At 35.7% G+C, this 20,986-nt stretch overlaps 1 protein-coding gene across 3 annotated transcripts in view; it reads left to right on the forward strand.

Moving 5' to 3' along the window:
- Positions 1-20,784, forward strand: part of GABPA (GA binding protein transcription factor subunit alpha) — a 36,390-nt gene extending 15,606 nt beyond the window's left edge. For all 3 annotated transcript variants that reach the window (XM_005606108.4, XM_014736323.3, XM_014736324.3), the window contains exons 6-10: positions 6,275-6,469; positions 10,260-10,313; positions 11,288-11,428; positions 11,942-12,134; positions 16,682-20,784. In XM_005606108.4, the coding sequence (XP_005606165.2) occupies positions 6,275-6,469; positions 10,260-10,313; positions 11,288-11,428; positions 11,942-12,134; positions 16,682-16,910 (812 nt within the window). In that variant the 3' untranslated portion in view covers positions 16,911-20,784. The remainder of the gene's footprint in view (positions 1-6,274; positions 6,470-10,259; positions 10,314-11,287; positions 11,429-11,941; positions 12,135-16,681) is intronic.
- Positions 20,785-20,986: the final 202 nt, after the last annotated feature.

Raw genomic sequence — 20,986 nt, forward strand, 5'->3', positions numbered from 1 at the left:
TTCAAAGTGAATATATGTGGTATATGGCATAAGTTGGAGCAAATAGAGACTGAGTGAAGGGAAAACAGGAGTGTATTATTGTAGTTTAGGTGTGACTAGGTAATAATGTCTAGGTTAGCCTAAACTAGACGATTTCTGTGGGAGTAGAAAGGAAGAGATGATTGATGGATTGTATGCGGGTAGAGAGGGTCTATCCAAGTATTGATCTAACTTCTCGAGCTTGGGTGACTAGGGCAATCATAACATTGAGAGGAACTGGTTACATCTTCATTACATATTTCGTGACCCTCATTTGCCAGGCACCATGTTAAATGCTGGGCCTTCCATGGTGCACAGGAAAGACATCTGTGCCTTCCAAAGCTTAGTGGGGGGGGTAGGAAGGTCTGGTATTGGGAAAATTTTTCAAGGGAAAGTGTTGATAGTACTTGATTTTAAAGTGATAGTACTTATTCAGCTGGAGGTAGCAGAAAGTAGCTTCAGATGCACAAGATTCGGACTGGAGATAAAGATGTTATCTGGGACTCAGTCACACTGAATTTATATTGAAGCCATAAAAGTATATGCAGTCTCTGATGGAGCGATCAGATGGGAAAGAATACAGCATTAAAGACTGGTTCCTGGACCTTGTCAACATTTAGAGTTGAGGAGAAGGAAGGAAGACGTGGAATAGCTGAAGGGATAGAAGGAAAATGAGAGCCATATATAGTGTCACTGAAATTGAGAAAGAGTCTTGATGCTGCTGAGAAAGTCAAAGAATGCCAACTGAGAAGTGTCTGTTTGCTGATCAGAGGCTCATTGGTAGATTTAGATAAAAGTAACTGTAGAATTGGAGAGACAAAGCTGAATTATAAGAGATAAATAGACATTATAGAAATGGAGAAGATTTACTATTAACTTTGCGGGGGAGGCAAGTGAGAAGAGGCTGGGGGAATAAATAATATTGAGGTTTCAAGAGTTGGTGGTGACCTGAGTGTATTTGTAGATAAATGGTCTGGAACTAACTAGTAGAAGGAGATGAAAAAAGCAAAGAGAGGGGTTGTGAATTGGAGCATAACAAGATACAAGAGCCCAGTTTGAAGGATGATGAGATCTAGCCATTACTCAGAGATAGGATGGTTGAAAATATTCAGTTATTTATTTTTGACATACAGAAGCTAGTCTGGATGGTATACTTGACCTTAGTGTTAGCAAATTGGGAATTGTCTCTTGAGAGGAGAAATTCTGAGGAGGAAAGAAACATAAAAATGTTTGAAATAATGTTTTATAGAGTTTGCTAGACTTTCAACAAGAATTCTTCAGTAGTAGAATCTTTTATGGAAAGTAGTATATAAAAGTGAATTGTAGATAGCAAGATGATAAACTCTGACTCAAAGTTCCTACCAAGAATGTTATTTACTTAGAATGAAGCTCTTTTAAGACATTTGAGTTTTATTTAGATATAGGAAGACTTTTTAAAAATCATTGATGAGTTATTGTCATGAGTTGTTACCTACTAGAAAGTTTTAAAAGTGATTGATATTTTCTTAGGAAACTATTGTTTCAGATTTCTATTTCTGCACCTAAGGGTAATTATTTGCTAATTTTTTAATTCTGTGCAAAATTGAAATGGTTAACTGGTCATACTACTTTAAATCTCTGAAATATTGATCCGCGTTGGGGATTTCCTTAAAGTTCACTTTACCCACATCAATTTATATCTTGACGGCTTACAACTACCTCTTCATATATATATATATATATATGTATATATATATAGTTTATATGATGTATATATAATACATATTTTATATATATATATATAAAACCTTTGGTTTTAGTTTTTTTTTAACTATTTCACATTAAACGACTGTAGATGAAACTCAAATTAATGAATTTATAGTAGTTAGAAGTCTGGTCAAAGAGATGAGCTATAGGAAATGTTAAAACTGATGAAAAGTAAAATTAAAGTAAAAATATTTGTTCCTGTCCTTTATTAAATAATAATATGGAGAACATGGATATGCTGAGATTATTTGTTTTTATTTTTCATTTTTCAAGTCTGGTTTAAAGTAAGTCTTAGGGAAAACAGTGATTCTCTAACATGACTTTCCTTTCTTCGGTCCTGTTCCCCACTTGCAGCCACTTTTTGCTTTACTGCTTTTAATCGTTATTGACTTCCTGTTACAGCAGATGAGGTTTAGTTCTCTTATACTTCTCTACCCTACAAAAGCAAAATAAAACCTTATCTTTCTCCATTTTGTTAGTATTGTTATGTAACTTTTAAGTCATTAATCATTGTGTACATTATGAGAATTTCTTTCTTATGTGACCATGCTTTCATTTATACAACTTTTAGTTTGCCTGAAGTTCAGGTTGACTTGTTTTTTAGTTGTGTAGTTTTCTGTGTATACCAAGACTTACTCTCTCCCATTTCCGTCAGTCTGTTTTATGCCTGTCATTAGTTTTTTGCAAGTTCTCAAATATCTCTGTATTGGATCTTTTCTAGATCTGCTGCAGAGCTGTCATCCTACGGCATCCTTGACTTTCCCTCCAGTGCTGGGTCCCCTATTTCCTGGATCTCTTATTTTCCTTTTTCTTAGTTTATTTCCATTTACTCATTATTCTCTCATTCTGTCTTACAGGTTTCTTGAGAAAGGGCACCTAGGAAATAAATAGATTTTTTTCTTTTTTGGGAGGGGAAGAAACTTTACATATCTGAAATTGTCTCTATTCTTCTCTCTCTGATTGATAGCTTTGGTATAAAATTGAATTGAAAAATCATTTTTCCTCAAAATTTTGATGACCCTGTTCCATTTTGTTTTAGAGAAGTTCAGGGGGCATTCTGATTCTAGTTCCTTTGTATATTCTGTCTTTTTCTTTCTGGAAGCTGTTAAGATCATCTTTTTATCTCTGGTCTTTATCTTGGTTTAGTGGCATCTTTTTCATTTGCTCTGGATTTATGGTTTATAGTGTAGCATTTCAGTCTAGCCCTGCACTGCCCAGTGCAGCAGCCAAGAGTCCCCTGTGAGCACTTGAAATGTGCCTGGTCTGAATTGAGGTGTGGTGTAAATGTCACATACCCAATTTAAAAAGAGAAAAACGTAAAATCTTTTAATTTTTTTATATTGATTACATGTTGAAATGATAACATTCGGACATATTAAGTTAAATGAAATTACTATGAAAATGAATTTCATCTCTTTTTTAATGTAGCTATTAGAAACTTTAAAAATTCCATGTTGACCTGCATTGTATTTCTGTTGGACAGTGCTGATCTAGACAATTGTAACTTTTAGTTCTGGGAATTTTTCCTCTGTTGTTTTGTTAATTACCTTCTGTGTTTCTGTGTTCTTTTTCTAGAATTCCTGTTGAATCTCCTGGGTTGATCCTCTACATCTTTTTTCTTTTCCTCCCTGTTTTTCATCTCTATATCTGTTTGTACTACTTTTGCCAAATTTTCTTGTCTTTATATTACAATCTATCTTATTTCTATTTTCGATTTACAAGGACTCTTTATTTTTGGTTGTTTGTTTTCCATGGCATTCTGATCTTATATTATGGATATCATGTTTTCTCTTACTTCTCCAAGTATGTTGATGGAGGGAGTAATTTTTTTTTTTTTCAGTTTGTTACTGCATTATTTTTCTTCCTCCAGGTTTTATTTTCCTGTTTATTTGTGTTTGTTCAGTGGTTTGTTTTTAGTCTCTCAAATATCTGATTATTGACCATCTCTTCATATTTAAGAGTGAATAATTTTAAAGCTAATTAGTTTGACGTTCTGGAAGGAGTTTGTTGACACTACACTGGCAAAATGGGGTATTGGTCATTTCATTAAAAGATGTTCAAGCGTCAGTATGTATAGATCTTTTTCCTGACTCTCTTCAAGTTCCCTGAAGAATTGGCCAAACGCCTGTTGGGAGTAGAAGCTTGGGTGAGGATTCGGGGTCGACGTGTATGTGAATGCTGCATTCAGGAGGTGGAAAGGGGACGTGGACAGGGTCTCACTCTTCAGTTTGTAGACTTTATTACTGGGATCTGTTCTCTCAGTATCTGCTTCCTGTCTCTCCCTGATCTACAGTGCTCCTGATGTCCCCTCATGTGTAGGGATGCTCCTATTCAATTGGCTCCTGAGAATGAGGGAGAGGCCCTGGAGCCTGGAGGTTCTAACCATACCATACTTCAAATCACTCCCCTCATTTTCCACTTAAACCTCCCCTGCTACCTGGAACCACCACGGTCTGAGCCAGTAAGGAGGTCCTGCAGGCAAGGACGCTCTCACTATCAAGGAGGGTAGTCATTTTTTGGGTCACGGCTTTTCCTACTCTGCTTGATTTTCACTCTGCTTATTGTCTTCAAAAATTAGTTGAAATTTCCCATCCATTTCTCTCATTTCTAAAATTGTGGTCCTATGAGTTTACATCTTTTAAGATTCCTTTACTGTCATTTTACTAGGGTCTTAGAGAAAAGAAGCAGGAAGCAACATGCCTGGCCAATTAGTTGTGTTAAGCCAGAGTCCTGATATTAAGAAAACGAATCAGACTAATTGTATTTTTCTCTAACTTTTTTTGATCTTGATACTTTTTTGTTCATGTCTATGTAAAATGAACTTATGTGAACTTTTAAAGGCAAGTGTGGTTCAGGGTAGCTTTTCTGACTTTCCAGAACCACTTCTTCTGCTATTTGCAAATAGTATTCAAAAATAGAGGCGCTTGCTTTCTCAGTTCGTGTCGGTTCCCTTACTTTTATCTGGACCTTCTCTTTCCTTCTCCTTGGTGTTCCTGTGCTACTCAATTTTGATTCCACTCCCACCAGTTTCTCCTTATTGTGTTGCACTCTCCTGAAGTGATCCTGGGCTCAGTCTGAAGAACTCGCAGATGCTACCCTGCTCCAGGCGCTTACACCTTACCGTGGAGTTCTGTACTTAGCGGCTGTCGGACTGCTCAAAACTGCTTTGAGCTGCACCTTTCAGGGTGGGCTGTTGTGCTCTCAGTGAATACTTCGTGGCTGTGCTCAGGTTTTCCTGTGCTCAGGATGGAGAGTAGGTCAGATGTCCCTTTGCTTCCCCTTTGCTTTCTCCTGCACAGATGCTGATCCCTGGAGGTCTTGTGCTGCTATTGCTTTGTGTTCACTCATGTATATTTTGGGTTCCATGGGGATATCTTGTCACCTGGCTTTATGATAAATGTTTATGGATTTTTGGTTTTGCTCTCACTAGTTTTTTAATGTGTGCATTCAGAGAAATTAAAAATCTTTGCTGCCATCTTCTCAGAATCCTCCTCCTGTAACCTCTTTGTGAAAAAAATAAATTATGTGACTGTCAGTCCTGTATTCTTATATTTTTACTCTAAATTGGCTCTTCATAAGAGCCTAAAATTATTTTTTCCACTTATTTTCTTGCTGAATATCAGCTTGCATCTTGGGGGCATATTACCAATACTGTCTGGATAGATCATCTCCATAGATCATCTTCTCCGTGTTCTCCAAAATCAATTCAGCTAGTATTTATTAGACTTCTATGGGTAGAGTGCACTGTTAGGTGCCAGGGATACAACGATGAAATATTTATACATTTTGGCTTTCTTTTGCATTTGTGAATTCAATTAGATAATAAAAAATGAGGAAATGATATTATTTGGATTCCCCTTTTATAGATTCAACAACTGTATGCACAAGGCACTGTTGTAGGCTCTGAAGATGGGGTGGTTTATAAGACATGGCCCTTCTATTTGGACCTTAATGTCTTATGAGGGAAGACAGCTGAGAAAATAGGCAATTAGCATGTTGTATTATAAGTGCCACCATAAGGGTAAATGCAGGAGTAACCAGCTTTTTACAAGAAGCAAAAAGGAGGAAAGAGTACATTGTTCACATTTTGGAGAATAAATCTAGCTCCCCAGAAACCCCTTATATTTTTTTCAATGCACCAAATCATACACTGCTACAAAATAATTTTTTAAAGTTGGATAATTTACTTTGTTCTCTCCAAGGTAGTCACATATTTTCCATTTGGCCCACTCGAGAGCAGTTTTGTGTTTTGTTTTTCTTGATAAAATTCCAGACTAGCTGATAGGGAACCAAGCGAATCCATCAAAAGTTTGGATTAAGAAGTTGAAAAGAAGCTCAGGAGAAAATAGAGCATAAAAATCTTTTTACTTCGTATAATGAGTTTATTCACTTCACTTGTGGGGAGAAAAACCTGTCTGGATCTTATCTGGGTGCGTGTGTATTAAGTTAACTGTAAATGTATGTAATAGCTAAGATGGAACAAGACTGACGGTAACATTTTTCTTTTTAGATCCCATACAGTGGTCCACAGACCAAGTGCTGCACTGGGTGGTCTGGGTAATGAAGGAATTCAGTATGACTGATATAGACCTCAGCACACTCAACATTTCGGGAAGAGAGTTATGTAGTCTCAACCAAGAAGATTTTTTTCAGCGGGTACCTCGGGGAGAAATTCTCTGGAGTCATCTGGAGCTTCTTCGAAAATGTATGAAATTGGAGTTTATTATATTTCTTTACATTATAACTTAAGTTTATTTCTTTATAGCTTTGTTTTCATCTTAATCATTCATTGATAATAACAATAATTAACATCTATAAACTATAAGACTGTGTTGAGAGCTTGATATGTGTTATCTCATTCAATGTCTGTACTAATGCGGCACATCATTACTTTCCTTATTTTTTAGATAGGAAATGGAGGCTTAGGGAGCCCCACAAGCTCACAGAGGTAGGGAGTGGCAGGGCCAGGTTCTAAGCACAGGCTAACGCTAGAATCCAAGTTCTTAAGTATAAGATGCTATGCCCTACACTTAGTTCTATTCACATAGTCTGATTGTTGACTTCTGTTTCATCAATCAATTCTTCCGTTTACTGCTTATCTTTTAGAAATTTAAGATTATTCATAAATGGCTTCCCTTTCATTCTCTTCATTGTTAGTGAGACTAAATCTCTTTTAATTGAATGGAGTCTTAAGGAGAAAGGAGAAGTCTAAGTATGCACCCCACCAGTTTGAATTGGAAGCTGCTGGTTATAAATGTTTCCATGTTGCTCTGTAGACATTATTATTATGATTAAGTTACTATGTATAGAAATTAGAAACTACTTGGCTCTCCAACAAAAAGCGCTCAAATAAATGTAGATTATTTTGTTTGAATTTTAACCCATGTTATATTTCAGCGACTGTCTGTTAAAATATCTTAGCAGTAACCCATTCCCTAACACTGTTTTACTGATCAGAAATGCTAGCCAAAATCGCTTATTATTCAAGTTTGTTAATAGGACACTGTTTTTGCAACAGTTACGGATGAAAATGTAACTGGTAGCATTTCATTCTACTATGTGCCCATTAAGGGGACAGCTCTTCACAGTCATAGAATAATTAGAGTTTTCATCCAGGGTGCGTTCTCTGCTGTTGAATAAGAAATGAGCTCTAGAGAGAGGCTTTCCTTCACTGTTTATATCTATAGTTTCTCTCTTGTATTGGTTCTCTTAAATATTAGGGGGAAGAAAAGTATGACACGGAAAGACTCAGGACATTCATTACATTTACAGGGTTTATTTCCAGTTTCAGTTCTTATTAGTTAAATAAGTTGAGTATTTTGGTTGAACATTTGTCCTTGATTTTACAGGCTTTCTTCTCTGCAGAGCTTTCCAGATGAGTAAGGCAAATTCTGAATTGTTTCAGGTTCTGAACATGTCAGCCATGTTTACGGAAACATTTTCTTGTAGGAACTCTTAAGAATAGAACAAGGACAGTGCTGAGACTACAGTTTAGTTTTTCTCAAATTCATGGTTTTTGCTGTTTCTCCCAGGTCAGCACTTTGTCGTGGTTGTCTCTGTTTCTCCTAGTGCTTCTCAAACTTGAAAGCTCGTTGAGAGACTTTTCTTCGGATAGGAGGCAGAGGAATCTATGTACCCTTCCATTTCCTTGCAGTAGAATGGGTCTTCTTCAGAAAAGCTCTGCTCTGGAATTGTAGTGTTTTCCAAAATAGCAGAGCCCCACAGCCTTAGATAGGAGTCTCAGGGAATTCCTTGCTTATCCAGCCTTGGTTCTTTGCTCTGCCCTAGCAAGGGAATCCCATATGGTGTGGGAATGTAACGCTCACTTCAGAATTTGGGCATGGGTAGGATGACGTGTGAAGCTATTTCTGGCAGGCTTTCTATAACTCACAAGCTTCACTTCTCAGAACAGGCTCCTTTGGGCACAGTCCAGTTCTCTGGCCCTTCCTGTGGAGTGAAGTCTACAGCGTATCTCTGAAAGGCACTTATTAACCCAACATCTGTTATCTATTCCTCTTTAATGATCTATCAAGGAGAAGCAGTTCAGAACAGGTAGAGCTGCTCCTTGAGATATTTGTGTTAGATTGCCCACCTGAGCCGCTACCTCCCTGCACTTCCTCTCGTCTTGAAACTTCATCCACGTCTTGCAATACATGGGGAGGCTAATTAGGCAGTGTTTGTGTACTACCAGCTCTATGATGCCCTTGGCGTGAGTATGTCTTCTGTCACCAAAGATGCAAAGCTTTCAGTTTGCTGAGGGTTTTCTTTAGGAAAAAGAGTTGCCCTATATCCTTAGTGTCTAAAGTTTCTTCATAAAATGGCTCCGTATCCCAGAGCTTTGCCTCTCAGGACTCTGCTTCCCTTGTGCATGGCTAGGATGTGAAGGCTACAGAGCAATGTGATATTTAAAATGCCTATATGGTCTTGCACCAAGCTTTCGAAAACCTCTGTCTTTCTGTGTTCTACCGTCTATCTTGAGTGTTCCCAGGAAAGAGACCAAACTCCATTCTGAGAATCAGGGCTGAGAAGCTGATCCTCCAGGTTGGTAACACCTGTGCTGGGTGATGGTGACTCTCTTTTGCCTTTTTTTAGGCTAGGGCACTTGGGTTCATTTGTAGTCATAAATGGAGCAATTTCAATTTCAAAAGCTCTTTGCCTCTTCAAGGTACTTCTATAAAATTTTGGGGAAAATCTACCACAATCATAAGACGTGGATTTTTTTTCAAGAGAGGCAACTCTTTGGTGGGGAGAATGCTCAGAACTGGGAATCTGGATAAAACAGTAGCATCTTCAATTTACAGAAAAGTTAAACTATGTTTCGGGCGTTGTGCTTCTTGAAAACATTTTCCTTTAATCCTCATAACAACCTTATGAGGTGGTAGGTGAGGATATCTCATTTAAACATGGAAGAAATTAATGTTCAAGTTGGTTGAATAAGTTACCAAAGTCACACAGCCAGTAGGTAAGTACTGAGATCAGAATCCAGATCTGAGTCTAATCCCATATAATTGTTTAAACCCCCAAACTTGGGACCCCCAAAGAAAGCTGCCATCTCAGGGGTGGGATTCAGACCTCTTTTTAGTTTCCCAGCCCTTTCCAGCTCTCTGCACCTGGAACTGGATCATGGCATGGCACCTAAGTATACTGTGTTGGGAGCCCAGGCCTCACTCAGTACACAGATACTGCTTCTCAAGAGAGAAGCATCCAGTTTATGATGGGCACTAAGTAGGCTGAAGTCATATACACTGCGAACTGTTACTCTTGTTTAAGAGGTAAAGAAGAGCATTTGAGTAGGGAATAGCAGCAGATGAGTAATGAATGCTCTCTAAAAGGTTATTTTAGGACTTTTTACAGTGTAACTCTTAGGGTGAGAGCTATATTTGTAGACATGTTAAATTATTTACTTCAATTGTGACTTTTAGGACAGCTACAATTTTATTGAAAATTTACCCATCTTTAAGAAGCAGCATTATAAAGTTAAAGGAGTTTAATTCAAAAGTTAGTTGTTAGAACAGATTAGTAAATTATGGAGATCTCTCAGATCGTCTTGAGGGAGCCTTTTTGGTGAAGAATGAATATCTAAATAATTTCAGTGTGGTGTATATTCTCATCTTTGAGCTGATCCTGAAGATTTCCATTTTTTACATGGTTTTATAAATAGATAAATAGATTTAGATACAGATATTTATATTTAGAAAACCATGGTTCTCTGAATAACTTTTCTGAAGAGTAAAAGAAATTGGAGCTTTAGCTCTGTTTCTTCTCTTAAAAATATCTTTTCTTTATAAAGTAACTATCAGATATTTTTTAGGTTATTATGCCACTAAGTTTCAATTGTTTAATGTTTTGCTTTTTTGTTTGTTTGGTTGTTTGGTTTGGTTTTAATTGTAGAGTTTCTTTTAAAAGGATCATGTTTATTAAGTTGAGTTTTACTGGATTGGGGTTTGCATTTCTGGTTTTAAATGAAAACAAAAATTTTTGTGTGTGTTCTTCAGATGTATTGGCAAGCCAAGAACAACAGATGAATGAGATAGTTACGATTGATCAACGTGAGTATTCATGCCCATAATATGTGGCCCATTTATCAATAAGAAGTGTTTTCTTTATTTAGTACTGCAAGGTAGTAAAAAGGAAGACTAACTTTTAAATTTTTCATGAAGTGTTTTAGATACACAATGAGATAAAGTATAACCAACATCTGTGTACACCATAAGAATTAAAACTTTATGTATCACGGTTACCTGTTGTAGATCCCATTTTAAATGAGTATCCTGAATTTGATGTTTATTATTCTATGCATATTTTATATTTTTACCAATTGTGTAACCATAAACACTTTATAGCATTGTTTTGCACATGTTTAACTTTTTGGGTGAATTTTTAATAGTTTTTGTTTAATAATTTAACAATTTTTGTTCAACAATTTTTTTGTTTAACTATTAGGAGACCTTACACATGTTGAAACTTACAGCTCGATTTCGTTTACTTTCACTGCTTCACTGCTGTATGTTATCTTTTAAACTTTGTGAACACTGATGAGTGAGGGTTTGTAAGAATTTGGGTGAGATTCTCCAGTTGTATCGTAGGTCTCTGCCTTTCCAGCCTTACTAGGTGTTACCAGAGCTGCCCTCAAAGTGGTGATAGGAGTTTGTACTCTCATCACTAGTGGAATGTGAGTCCTCATTTGTTCACATTTTTTCCAACATTTGATAAACCATTTTTTATGAACAAATATTTTAAAAGTAGATGTTTTTATAGCTGTCAATGTATATTCACCACCAAGTTATTTCAAAATAAAGAGACTAACTCTTGTTCACTAAGATTCACAAACCATCATGCAAATATTATACCTCATCCTCTGAACTTTTCTTGTAATTTCATTCAAAACTGTTGTGGATTAAAGCTTTTTTGAAATGAGGCCTCTAATTAGAGGGGCATTAAACTAACTGCATTTTATGTCTTTCAGTATCTTTTCACTGCTTATATTGGAAAGAAAATGTTTTTCCCTTGTCTTTCTTTGCAGCTGTGCAAATTATTCCAGCATCAGTGCAGTCTGCTACACCAACTACCCTTAAAGTTATAAATAGTAGTGCAAAGGCAGCTAAAATACAAAGAGCTCCAAGGATTTCAGGAGAAGATAGAAGTTCACCTGGGAACAGAACAGGTATTTTTGTGTTATCATTTGGTATTTATAAAATTTGTCAAATTATATATATATTGTGGTGTTTTGGGGGCAGTGAGGAAGATTGGCCCTAAGCCAACATCTGCTGCCAATCCTCCTCTTTTTTTTTTGCTTGAGGATGATTGGCCATGAGCTAACATCTGTGCCAGTCTTCCTCTATTTTGTATGTGGCTCGCCGCCACAGCATTGCTTGATGAGTGGTGTAGGTCCATGCCCGACATTTGAACCCATAAACCCCAGGCTGCTGAGATGGCGCACACGGAACCCAACCACTATTCCACCAGGCCAGCCCTATATATATTTTGTTTTATTTCAATGTATGAAAATGTGAGTATGGAGGATTTCTCTGGCAGTGCTTAGATAGCATTTTTTAAAAAAATGTTTGTGTTTTCAGCATGGCTGAGATGTGAAGCAGAGAACCTGTTTGTGGTCTTTTGCCCTCTGTTAATCTGTAGCTCTGTGGTCAATGCTTGTCATTTGTTCTTCTCAATTTAGGAAACAATGGCCAAATCCAACTATGGCAGTTTTTGTTAGAACTTCTTACTGACAAAGATGCTCGAGACTGCATTTCTTGGGTTGGTGATGAAGGCGAGTTTAAGCTCAATCAGCCTGAACTGGTTGCACAGAAATGGGGACAACGTAAGAATAAACCTACTATGAACTATGAGAAACTCAGTCGTGCGTTAAGGTAAGCATGTATTTATTTTTTAATACCAAGCCTTTAAAATGACTTCTGAGTGTAAACATTATTATGTAATGATATTAAAATACTTCACTTGTTCATAAGATGTTGTTTTCTTTATATATAAAAAAGTAAAATTTCCACACATGTTAAAAATAGGGCCAGCCCTGTGGCCGAGTGGTTAAGTTTGCGTGCTCCCCTTTGACGGCCTGGGATTTTGCTGGTTTGGATCCTGGGTGCGGACACAGCACCACTCATTAGGCCATGCTGAGGCGGGGTCCCATGTGCCGCAACTAGAAGGATCCACAACGAAAATATGCAACTATGTACTGGGGGAATTTGGGGAGAAAAAAAAGGCAGGAAAAAAAAAAGTTAAAAATAACTTTTTAAAAAGATCTTTGGTAATAATTTTGAGGAACGTAGACTTTTTTTTAAAAAGAGTATTCTAGGATTGTGTTTATCTGATTATAAAAGCATATGCTACTCTGTTTAAAACCAACATGTTTAATCTTTGAGGTTTCTATCATTTTTAACAAATAAAGATGCTGTCCTTTGCATAGGTGAATTGAGTAAGTGTAAATTTTAATAAATATGCAGATATTGTCTGTTTTTATAACTAGGTGCAAAATGTTGACATATTCCCTCTTTTTTCTTCCCCTGCCATCTGATAAATCTGAATATCCAGCCTTTACATTGGTAGAATTGGAATAGAATAAAGTTATTTGTAATTTCCCATAAGTAGCATGAAATTTTTTTGAAATAATTACTATCAGAAATTATTCTTGCTGCAGTGACAGAAATTCAGTATGTGCATTTAAGTATCAAGAAGTAGGACATAGAGGAATGTCATGGAATTGTGTCTATTTTTTTGAAGAGTGATTGTAGTAAAATAGTCCTGTAATTTACCTCTGTATTTCTAAAGAGCGTACTTTTACTGCTACTGCTGTTTTACTTGGACATTGTGTATGAATTTCACACTGAGATTATGATTTCCTACTCATCGCTACACACACACACACTCTCTTCCCATCCTGCTTTAATTATATGGAAAATTTGGTTAGATCAGTATTCATTGTTGCAGGATCGTGGCCATGTAAATACTACTACATAGTTTACCATGCTTATTTTTCTTTTCCAGAATGACCTTTTGTTTTCCTTAGGTTCCATAAGGAACTAAAATGTTTTATTTTCAATGAGCTTATCACTTTATCAATCCCACTTTGGCCAACTGTCTGAAGATCCTTTTCATATAATCAGAATTAAAACTGTCATTTTGGACAGTTGATATGATTATGTACATAGAAGACCCCTCAAAATTACAGATGAATTATTAGAATTAATAATTGTCAGTTCTCCCCAAATTGATGTAAATTTCAATGCAGTAACTGTCTGAATAAGTTTTTTCTTAGAACTTGATGAGATAATTGTAAAATTTAAATAGGAATATAAAGTACCATGATAACGAGGACACCTGAAGATTGACGAAGTGGAAAGACTTGCTCCACAGGATATTGAGACTGGCTGTAAAGCTACAACCATAAGACAGTGTACCATTTGCTTAGGATAGACAAGTAGACCATGGATTAGAATAGATAGCCCAGATAGAACCAAGAATATAAGAGCACTGATTAAAAGATGGCAGTGGGGAGAAGACATAGGAGGAAAAGACCTGCTTTTCACTCACTGTTGCTGGGACAATTGACTATCCCTATGGGAAAAAGTGAAAGTTTACCCTCTCCTCATAGCATACTAAAAGTCAGTTCCATGTAACTTGTAGCTCTAAATGTGCGAAGTAAAATAGGGAAGCATCTAGGAATACCTCCATTGCTTTGGTAGGTGAGGAAAAGTATTAAACAGAATCAGAAGTTCTAACCCTAACAGAAGTAGTCAGTAAATCAGACTACATTTAAAGTAAAAACGTCTGATCATCAGAAGCCATCATCAAGAGAGTAAAAGGCAAGTCACAAATATCTGACATAAGACTCATATTTAGCATATCTGAAGAACTCTTACAAATCAATAAGAAATATAGGAAAAATAGGTAAGAGACTTAAATACACACTTCAGACTAGAGATTTATCCAAATGGCCAGTGAATATATGCAAAAGTACACAACCTTATTAGTAACCAGGGAAATGCAATTTAAAACCACAATAAAATGGCACAACACACACCCCAGAATGGCTAAAATGAAAATAGTTGACAGTGCCAAAGGTTGGTGAGGATATGGAGCAGTGGGAATGCCTCTGCTCTTTTGGTAGAAATGTAAACTATAACCTGTAGCCCAGCAGTTTCTCTCCTAAATATTTACCAAATAAAAATGTATGCATATGTCCACATTCATGCTCATAACCAGCATTTGTAACATCTAAAAACCAGAAACGACCCAAATATCTATCAAAAGTAGAGTGAATAAATAAATTGTGGTATGCAAGAAAATGATATGTGTCCATGAAAATGCTCTGATATAGGTGAACCTCACAAACATAATGTTCAGTGAAGGAATCCAGACCCCAAAAAAGATATACTGTATGAGTGCATTTATAAAGTTCAAAAACAGGAAAACTAAATTACGGCATTTAAGTCTGCATGTTTGGGTGATAAGAATATACATAAAAGCGGTGATATTACAATCATGAAACAAGATTGTGTTTACCTTTTAGAGCGTGGGAGGGATGACAATTAGGGGCTGTGGAGGGATTCTGGGGCTCTGGCAGCGTTCTGTTTCCTGACCTGAATCATAGTTAACAGGCAAATTTTACTTTGTAATAAATCACTAAGCTGTTCACTTTTGTGTCCTTTCTGTTTGTGTAATATATTTCACGATAAAAGGTTAAAAAAAATACAAGTTTCAAATAAAAGAGGGAAGAAAAGAAATCATATCCATGAAAATGCAGGTATTGTGTACGTTTCTACTTCTTCATTTTAAGGAAGGAACAAATACAATGAATGCTGTTGTATCTGGTTGTATGGATGCATTTATTAGATTGAAGGAAGTATTAAGTGAAGTTAAAACTTACTGTGTGTATTCTTTATCACTTGTCACCAAAGAACATCAGATTATACCAACTTCATTTTCCTCCTTGAAATATAAAATCTTCATTTTCCTTTTTTTATCGTGTCTATTTGTTACAGCCTTACATATTATGTAGAAATTTCTTAAGAAATTGAAATTCTAGTAGCATTTTAAACTGCATGACAAGCGATTGGTAGTTTGTGGGCTGAAGTCTAAGTTCTAGATTAATGTAATTGGCACAAAAAGAAACACAAGACTACGTTCATTGTGTTCTCTCTTACTGGGAAGTGAACGTAACTATTGTACTTTTGCTGCTCTGGAATTAGGGAAAGATGTTGTGATTTCTTGCATATGTGTTCATCTTTTCCTTAACGGACTCCTGATTAAACCGAGTGACTTTTCTAATAAAGTCCTGTTAAATGTGGTGGTTTACACCACTTGTGCTTTTGCAGATAGTTGTTCCTTTTGTAATTCCTCATTGTCAAATGGGTGCACATGGGTGGTGCAATTTTAAAATAAAGGCTTCACAATCTGCCAGCCCAGAAAAGTCTTGACTTAGGTTTTTTTCCTCTTATTGGAATTGGCAGTGCATAGCGGTAAATAAAGTCTGTTTTCCAAAGTGAATATAAATGCAACTCTATTTCCATCTCCATAGAAAGCAGCAGTAAACTTCTAGAGTGACTTCTAGAGTGATTTCCCCAGATTGGCCTATGTAGGTTTGGGAGCATTGTTTCTTTGTGATGTCCTGTTCCTGTTTTTCTGTATCCTGTCTCCCTTCTAGCCCTTTTGCTTAATACTTTTGAGGCTCTCTATTGGGTTTGGAGAATTCCCCTGAAAGGAAAGTCTTTACATATTAGAATGATAAAAGTGAAGACGTAATAAAGGATTTTGTGCAAGACAGAAAAGAAGTAGACATTCCAACAATCCATAGAATATGTATACTAAAAACTTCTTCATGTTATATGGGTTATTAGCATAGCTTATATTTTATAGAGGCTATGTGCCAGTCATTGTGTGCTACATGCACTTGTCAAAGATAATCCTTTTAATCCTTAACAATTCTATGAGGGTAAGTACTTTTTTAACCTCATTTTATAGATGAGGAATAAAAGCTGGAGAAAATGTGGCTTTCCTGTGGTCACAAAGGTAATACAGTCAAGATGCTAGATTTTGCATCTTGGCATTCTGTCTAAGCCCTTGTTCTTAGGTTCTGTTACTGGTCCCAGGGTTTTTTGGTTTTTTTTTTTTAATAATGTTTGTTTTTAAATCAGTGTTTTATCATAATTTTTGGAAATATGCTTTGAAAATTTAGTATATAAAGTTTTGAAGTACTGAGCATCAAAGTTTTAGTAAATAATTTCTTCAAGTTTCTATGGGTAGTAACATTAAATATTCTATATAACTCCAATGTTAATTGCTGTCATGGTAGATGCAATACTCTACTAGGCTTATGCTTATGGAAGAGTCTGTGAAATATTGTAAGAAGCCCAGATTTATTTTTTTTATACAGTCCTAATATTTTTTTCTCTTTTTAAAGGTATTACTATGATGGGGACATGATTTGTAAAGTTCAAGGCAAGAGATTTGTGTACAAGTTTGTCTGTGACTTGAAGACTCTTATTGGATACAGTGCAGCAGAGTTGAACCGTTTGGTCACAGAATGTGAACAGAAGAAACTTGCAAAGATGCAGCTCCATGGAATTGCTCAGCCGGTCACAGCCGTAGCCCTGGCTACTGCTTCTCTGCAAACAGAAAAGGATAATTGAGCCCAGGACCTTCTGGGAATTTGAGGTCTTTCTTAAATATTAGAGCAAGTATTGCTCTTACCTTTATTACTGAATTTGAATCTTCTTTTATTTCTAGACTGTACAATCTGATGCATGATTTTTTATAAATATTTCATACTCTTGTGAATTTGGATCTTTTTACTTTGAGCATATATTTTAGAATATGTATATATTATAGGATCACCACAATGTCTTCAGCGTGAAGGCAGGTTCATTGTGGGATAGTTTGTTAACAGTCAGGAAAGCTAAACTGGTCAGTATTATTGTCTAGCCCTACCAAAAATCACCAGTAGCATCTGAGGATGAAAAATAAATGAAGTCTCTACAGGAAACAGTCTGGCTTAACTACAGTAGTCCCTCCTTATACACAGAGGATGCGTTCCAAGCCCCCCAGTGGATGCCTGAAACATCAAGGATAGCACCGAACCCTAGTCGTACTATGTTTTTTCCTCTACATACAAACCTATGATGAAGTTTAATTTATAAGTTAGGCATGGTAAGAGATTAACAACAATAACTTCTCTGTGGTATATCCGAATTGCCGGCATCACTGCTCTTGCACTTTGGGGCCATTATTAAGTAAAATAAGGGTGATGAACACAAGCACTGCAATAGCACGATAGTCTAGACGCTACCAATCATGAGCAGGTAGCATGTCCAGCGTGGATGCGCTGGACACAGGCATGATTCACGTCCTGGGCGGGACAGAGTGGGACGGCGTGGGATTTCATCATGCTACTCAGAACAGCGCACAATTTAAAACTTATGAATTGATTATTTCTGGAATTTTTCATCTAATATTTTCAGACTACAACTGACCGCTGGTAACTGAACTGCGGATAAGGGGGGACTACTGTATTTTTGAAAATATAACTGTTTCCCCTCTCTGCTGCTTTAGATGTTGCTTTACACAGAACCAGTAAATGGAGCTTCTCACAGCTAAAGATGTGTGCCTGTTTCATCTAATCAAGCAGAGCTAAAATATATCGAATAAAATTATAATATTAATAAATTACTAAACTAAGAGTATCAAGTTATTAAAGTAATTTATCTCTTTGCAAGCAAAGGACAGTAAGAAGTCAGTGGCAGAAGAGCAGTGCTGAAGAAGGAGATCCAGGTTTAAGTCTGGCTTAACTCAAGCCAATTTTAAGGACTTTCTGTACAGAGTATTCGTAATGTCAGGACAAGAATTTAAATTATTTTGAGAGGCATTTAATTCTAATAAACTATTAGAAAATTTCTGAAATGATCTCTGTTTTTCCTGTCAGAGATTTAAAAAACTGAAAAGGTTTACCTCAGCCAGAAAACAAGTTTGGTTTTAGTTTGGTTTGGTATGGCTTCCTTTTTTTTTTTTTTTTTTTTTAATTACCCTATCGTGTCAGTTTATTATGCAAAGCAGCGTATATAATCATTGTGCTTCTGATGAAATGAAGACTTTAAATCAGTCAGCAGTACTTTACATTAGAAAATCACTTGCAAATAGTTTTAAAGGGAAATTTTGACCTCTGGTATAGGCAGTCTTTTAAAACAAAATTTCACATTTATTTAATTTTTTCCTTTTGAATGTTATGTATGTGTGAATATACAAATGTCTATATACGTATCTAATTGACTATTATATATACACACATACCTGGGAAGACATAATGATATTGAAAAGGAAAGCTACTTCAAAAGGTAATAGCTCATTTGAAAAACTCTTTAAAAATTAAATAATTCTATATATATGAAACTCTTAACCACAAGCTAACACTAAGCAGAAATGGCTTGAAGTGTCTTTCTTTTTTGCTTGATTGCTCACTTGCTTGCTTGCTTTTTTCTTTTTGTTGTTTGTTTTAAGGTATTATGCATAAATCATGATATGAGATATTGGCAAATAGCTTTTAATTCTTTTACAGCAGAGACTGATTCTCAAATATTACTTTATGCACCTTCTCCCTCATCATTTCCTCTAAATCCATCCCCCAAAACACCTTTCTAAGAGCTCAGTTCAGGCTTTTGACTAATGAGGAGGAAAGGGCCGTGGTGGTGCAGGCAGGGTGGCGTTGGCAGTGGCTCTCCGAATGCTGAGTAGTGGTGTGAGATGAACCACGGGAGGCAGGGTCTTAGGAACAGGGAGAGGAGGGATCTCTGCTCTCCTTTCCTGGTAACCTCAAATCATCATTTTAAGTGCGGTGTTAGAGGACTACACGTGGAATGTAGTTTGTTTATATTGTATTGTCCTTTAAGACCGTGTAGTAGATACACGAAAAGAATAAAATTTGTAACTTCCATTTTTACCTATTTATAACTACTTACAGAATAGACTGACATATTATTAGTTTAATTTGGGCGCTGTGATTACAAGAATATTTGAGTAGGATAGCATATGAAATAAATATAGAAACTCTTGTTTCAGATAACAAATAGCTAAAAAGAAGGTTTTGCACCATCCTCTTAGGGCCTGGGGAGTATTCAAGTTGCTTATAGTTTTAAAAAATAACAGAGTATACTCTTCTAGTATATTATCAAGAGCTTAGAATTGTTGACTTTGATTTAAAATGTTTTTGGGGAGATACTTACGTTAAACTTTTGCCAAGGTTGACAGACTTCCTTTATGTCTTAATTACATGTATATACATTTTTACGGCAAGTAACACCCACATTTCTTTTAGATCTCTGAAATCTAACTATTATTTTTCTCTTTTAACCATTCCACAGATGCTTTTTTTAAAAAAACATGTTCTATCCATTTTCTTTCTTTGGTAGTTTTTATTTTATTTCTCTTTGTAATTTGAACAGAGACAGTTCTCATACACGACCAGGTGCTGTTTCTTTTATCTTTGCCTCTCGCCATCATTTTAAGCACCATAACAGAGGTAAAGTAGTGAGACTAATTTCCCCAGTTGATTTGGGAAACTTCTGTTACTTTCCTCAACTTATATATAAACTATTTCCATTGTCCTTGTTGAAGTTACAGTCATCAGAAAGCCAAGTAGTCTTTTCTTTTACTGAAAGATAACTTGTGTGGTGAAAGAGTAATATACTTCATGCTACTCATTCTTTGCTCTTTTTTGTGAATGAATTTTCTGTAGGAGAATTTACAGTAAATTCAAAGGAAGAAGTATTGGTCATCTTTTGTACTGTGTAAGTACAAAACAAAATACTCATTTTTCTTTTGAAGCTTGTTTTCCACATAAGGTTCTCATTGAGCCAACTTTCATGCATATTTTGCTAGCCTGAAGTTTGGAAATTTGTGTTGGCATCAGAAAATCAAACAGTAGGCAGAATTGCTATGTGTGCTTGATCTTCACATAAGTTGACTTATCACATTCATTTTTTATCAATCCATGTCAATTAATTAGGAAGAATTGTTTAGTTGTTTTTCTCCCTTGATTAATGGTGAAACTCAAGTATATTTCTTAAAGAGTTGTGCCTCCAAATATTTTTGGTGCGGTCCGCTGTTTTCCATATTCATCATTTTATGCTACTGCCTTTTAAAAAGAACTAGTGTATCTTTGAAATAGCACAGAAATTGTTTTAAAATTCATAATTGCAAAACAACCTGTGACTAACTTAATGTCTTCATATCTAGAGGATGTAAAAATATTGATATTTCAGTGATATTTCACTTATTGCCAGAAAAAAATATTCTCAATCTTTTGTAAAAGGGAGGAGGATTTTTGCATACATTTTTACTCTTTAAATAAAGACACTTATACTGTCATAATAACAATTATGTATTTCTTTGTGGTTTTTATTTTTTTTGTAATTTTACATAAGACAGTCATTTTCTATTTTTACTCAGATAAAAAATATTTGTGCATAAAATGTAAAAATAGTAAAATGAGAAAAATAAAACTATTATACAGTATGTTTTTGTGTTTTTAGAAATTTTTTCCCTACATACAAATAGTCTCAAATTCCTGGGATGTTATTAGTTAGGTTGGATGACAATATGACAGTCCACAGCTGATGTATTGTACATATGATTCCCATATACTTTACTTAAAAATTATCAATTTGAGAAGAACAGATTCCACTGAACTAAAATTAGGTGTCAAGAGTTTAGTCTT

The sequence above is a fragment of the Equus caballus genome, chromosome 26 (assembly GCF_041296265.1).
Source record: "Equus caballus isolate H_3958 breed thoroughbred chromosome 26, TB-T2T, whole genome shotgun sequence".
Taxonomy (NCBI): domain Eukaryota; kingdom Metazoa; phylum Chordata; class Mammalia; order Perissodactyla; family Equidae; genus Equus; species Equus caballus.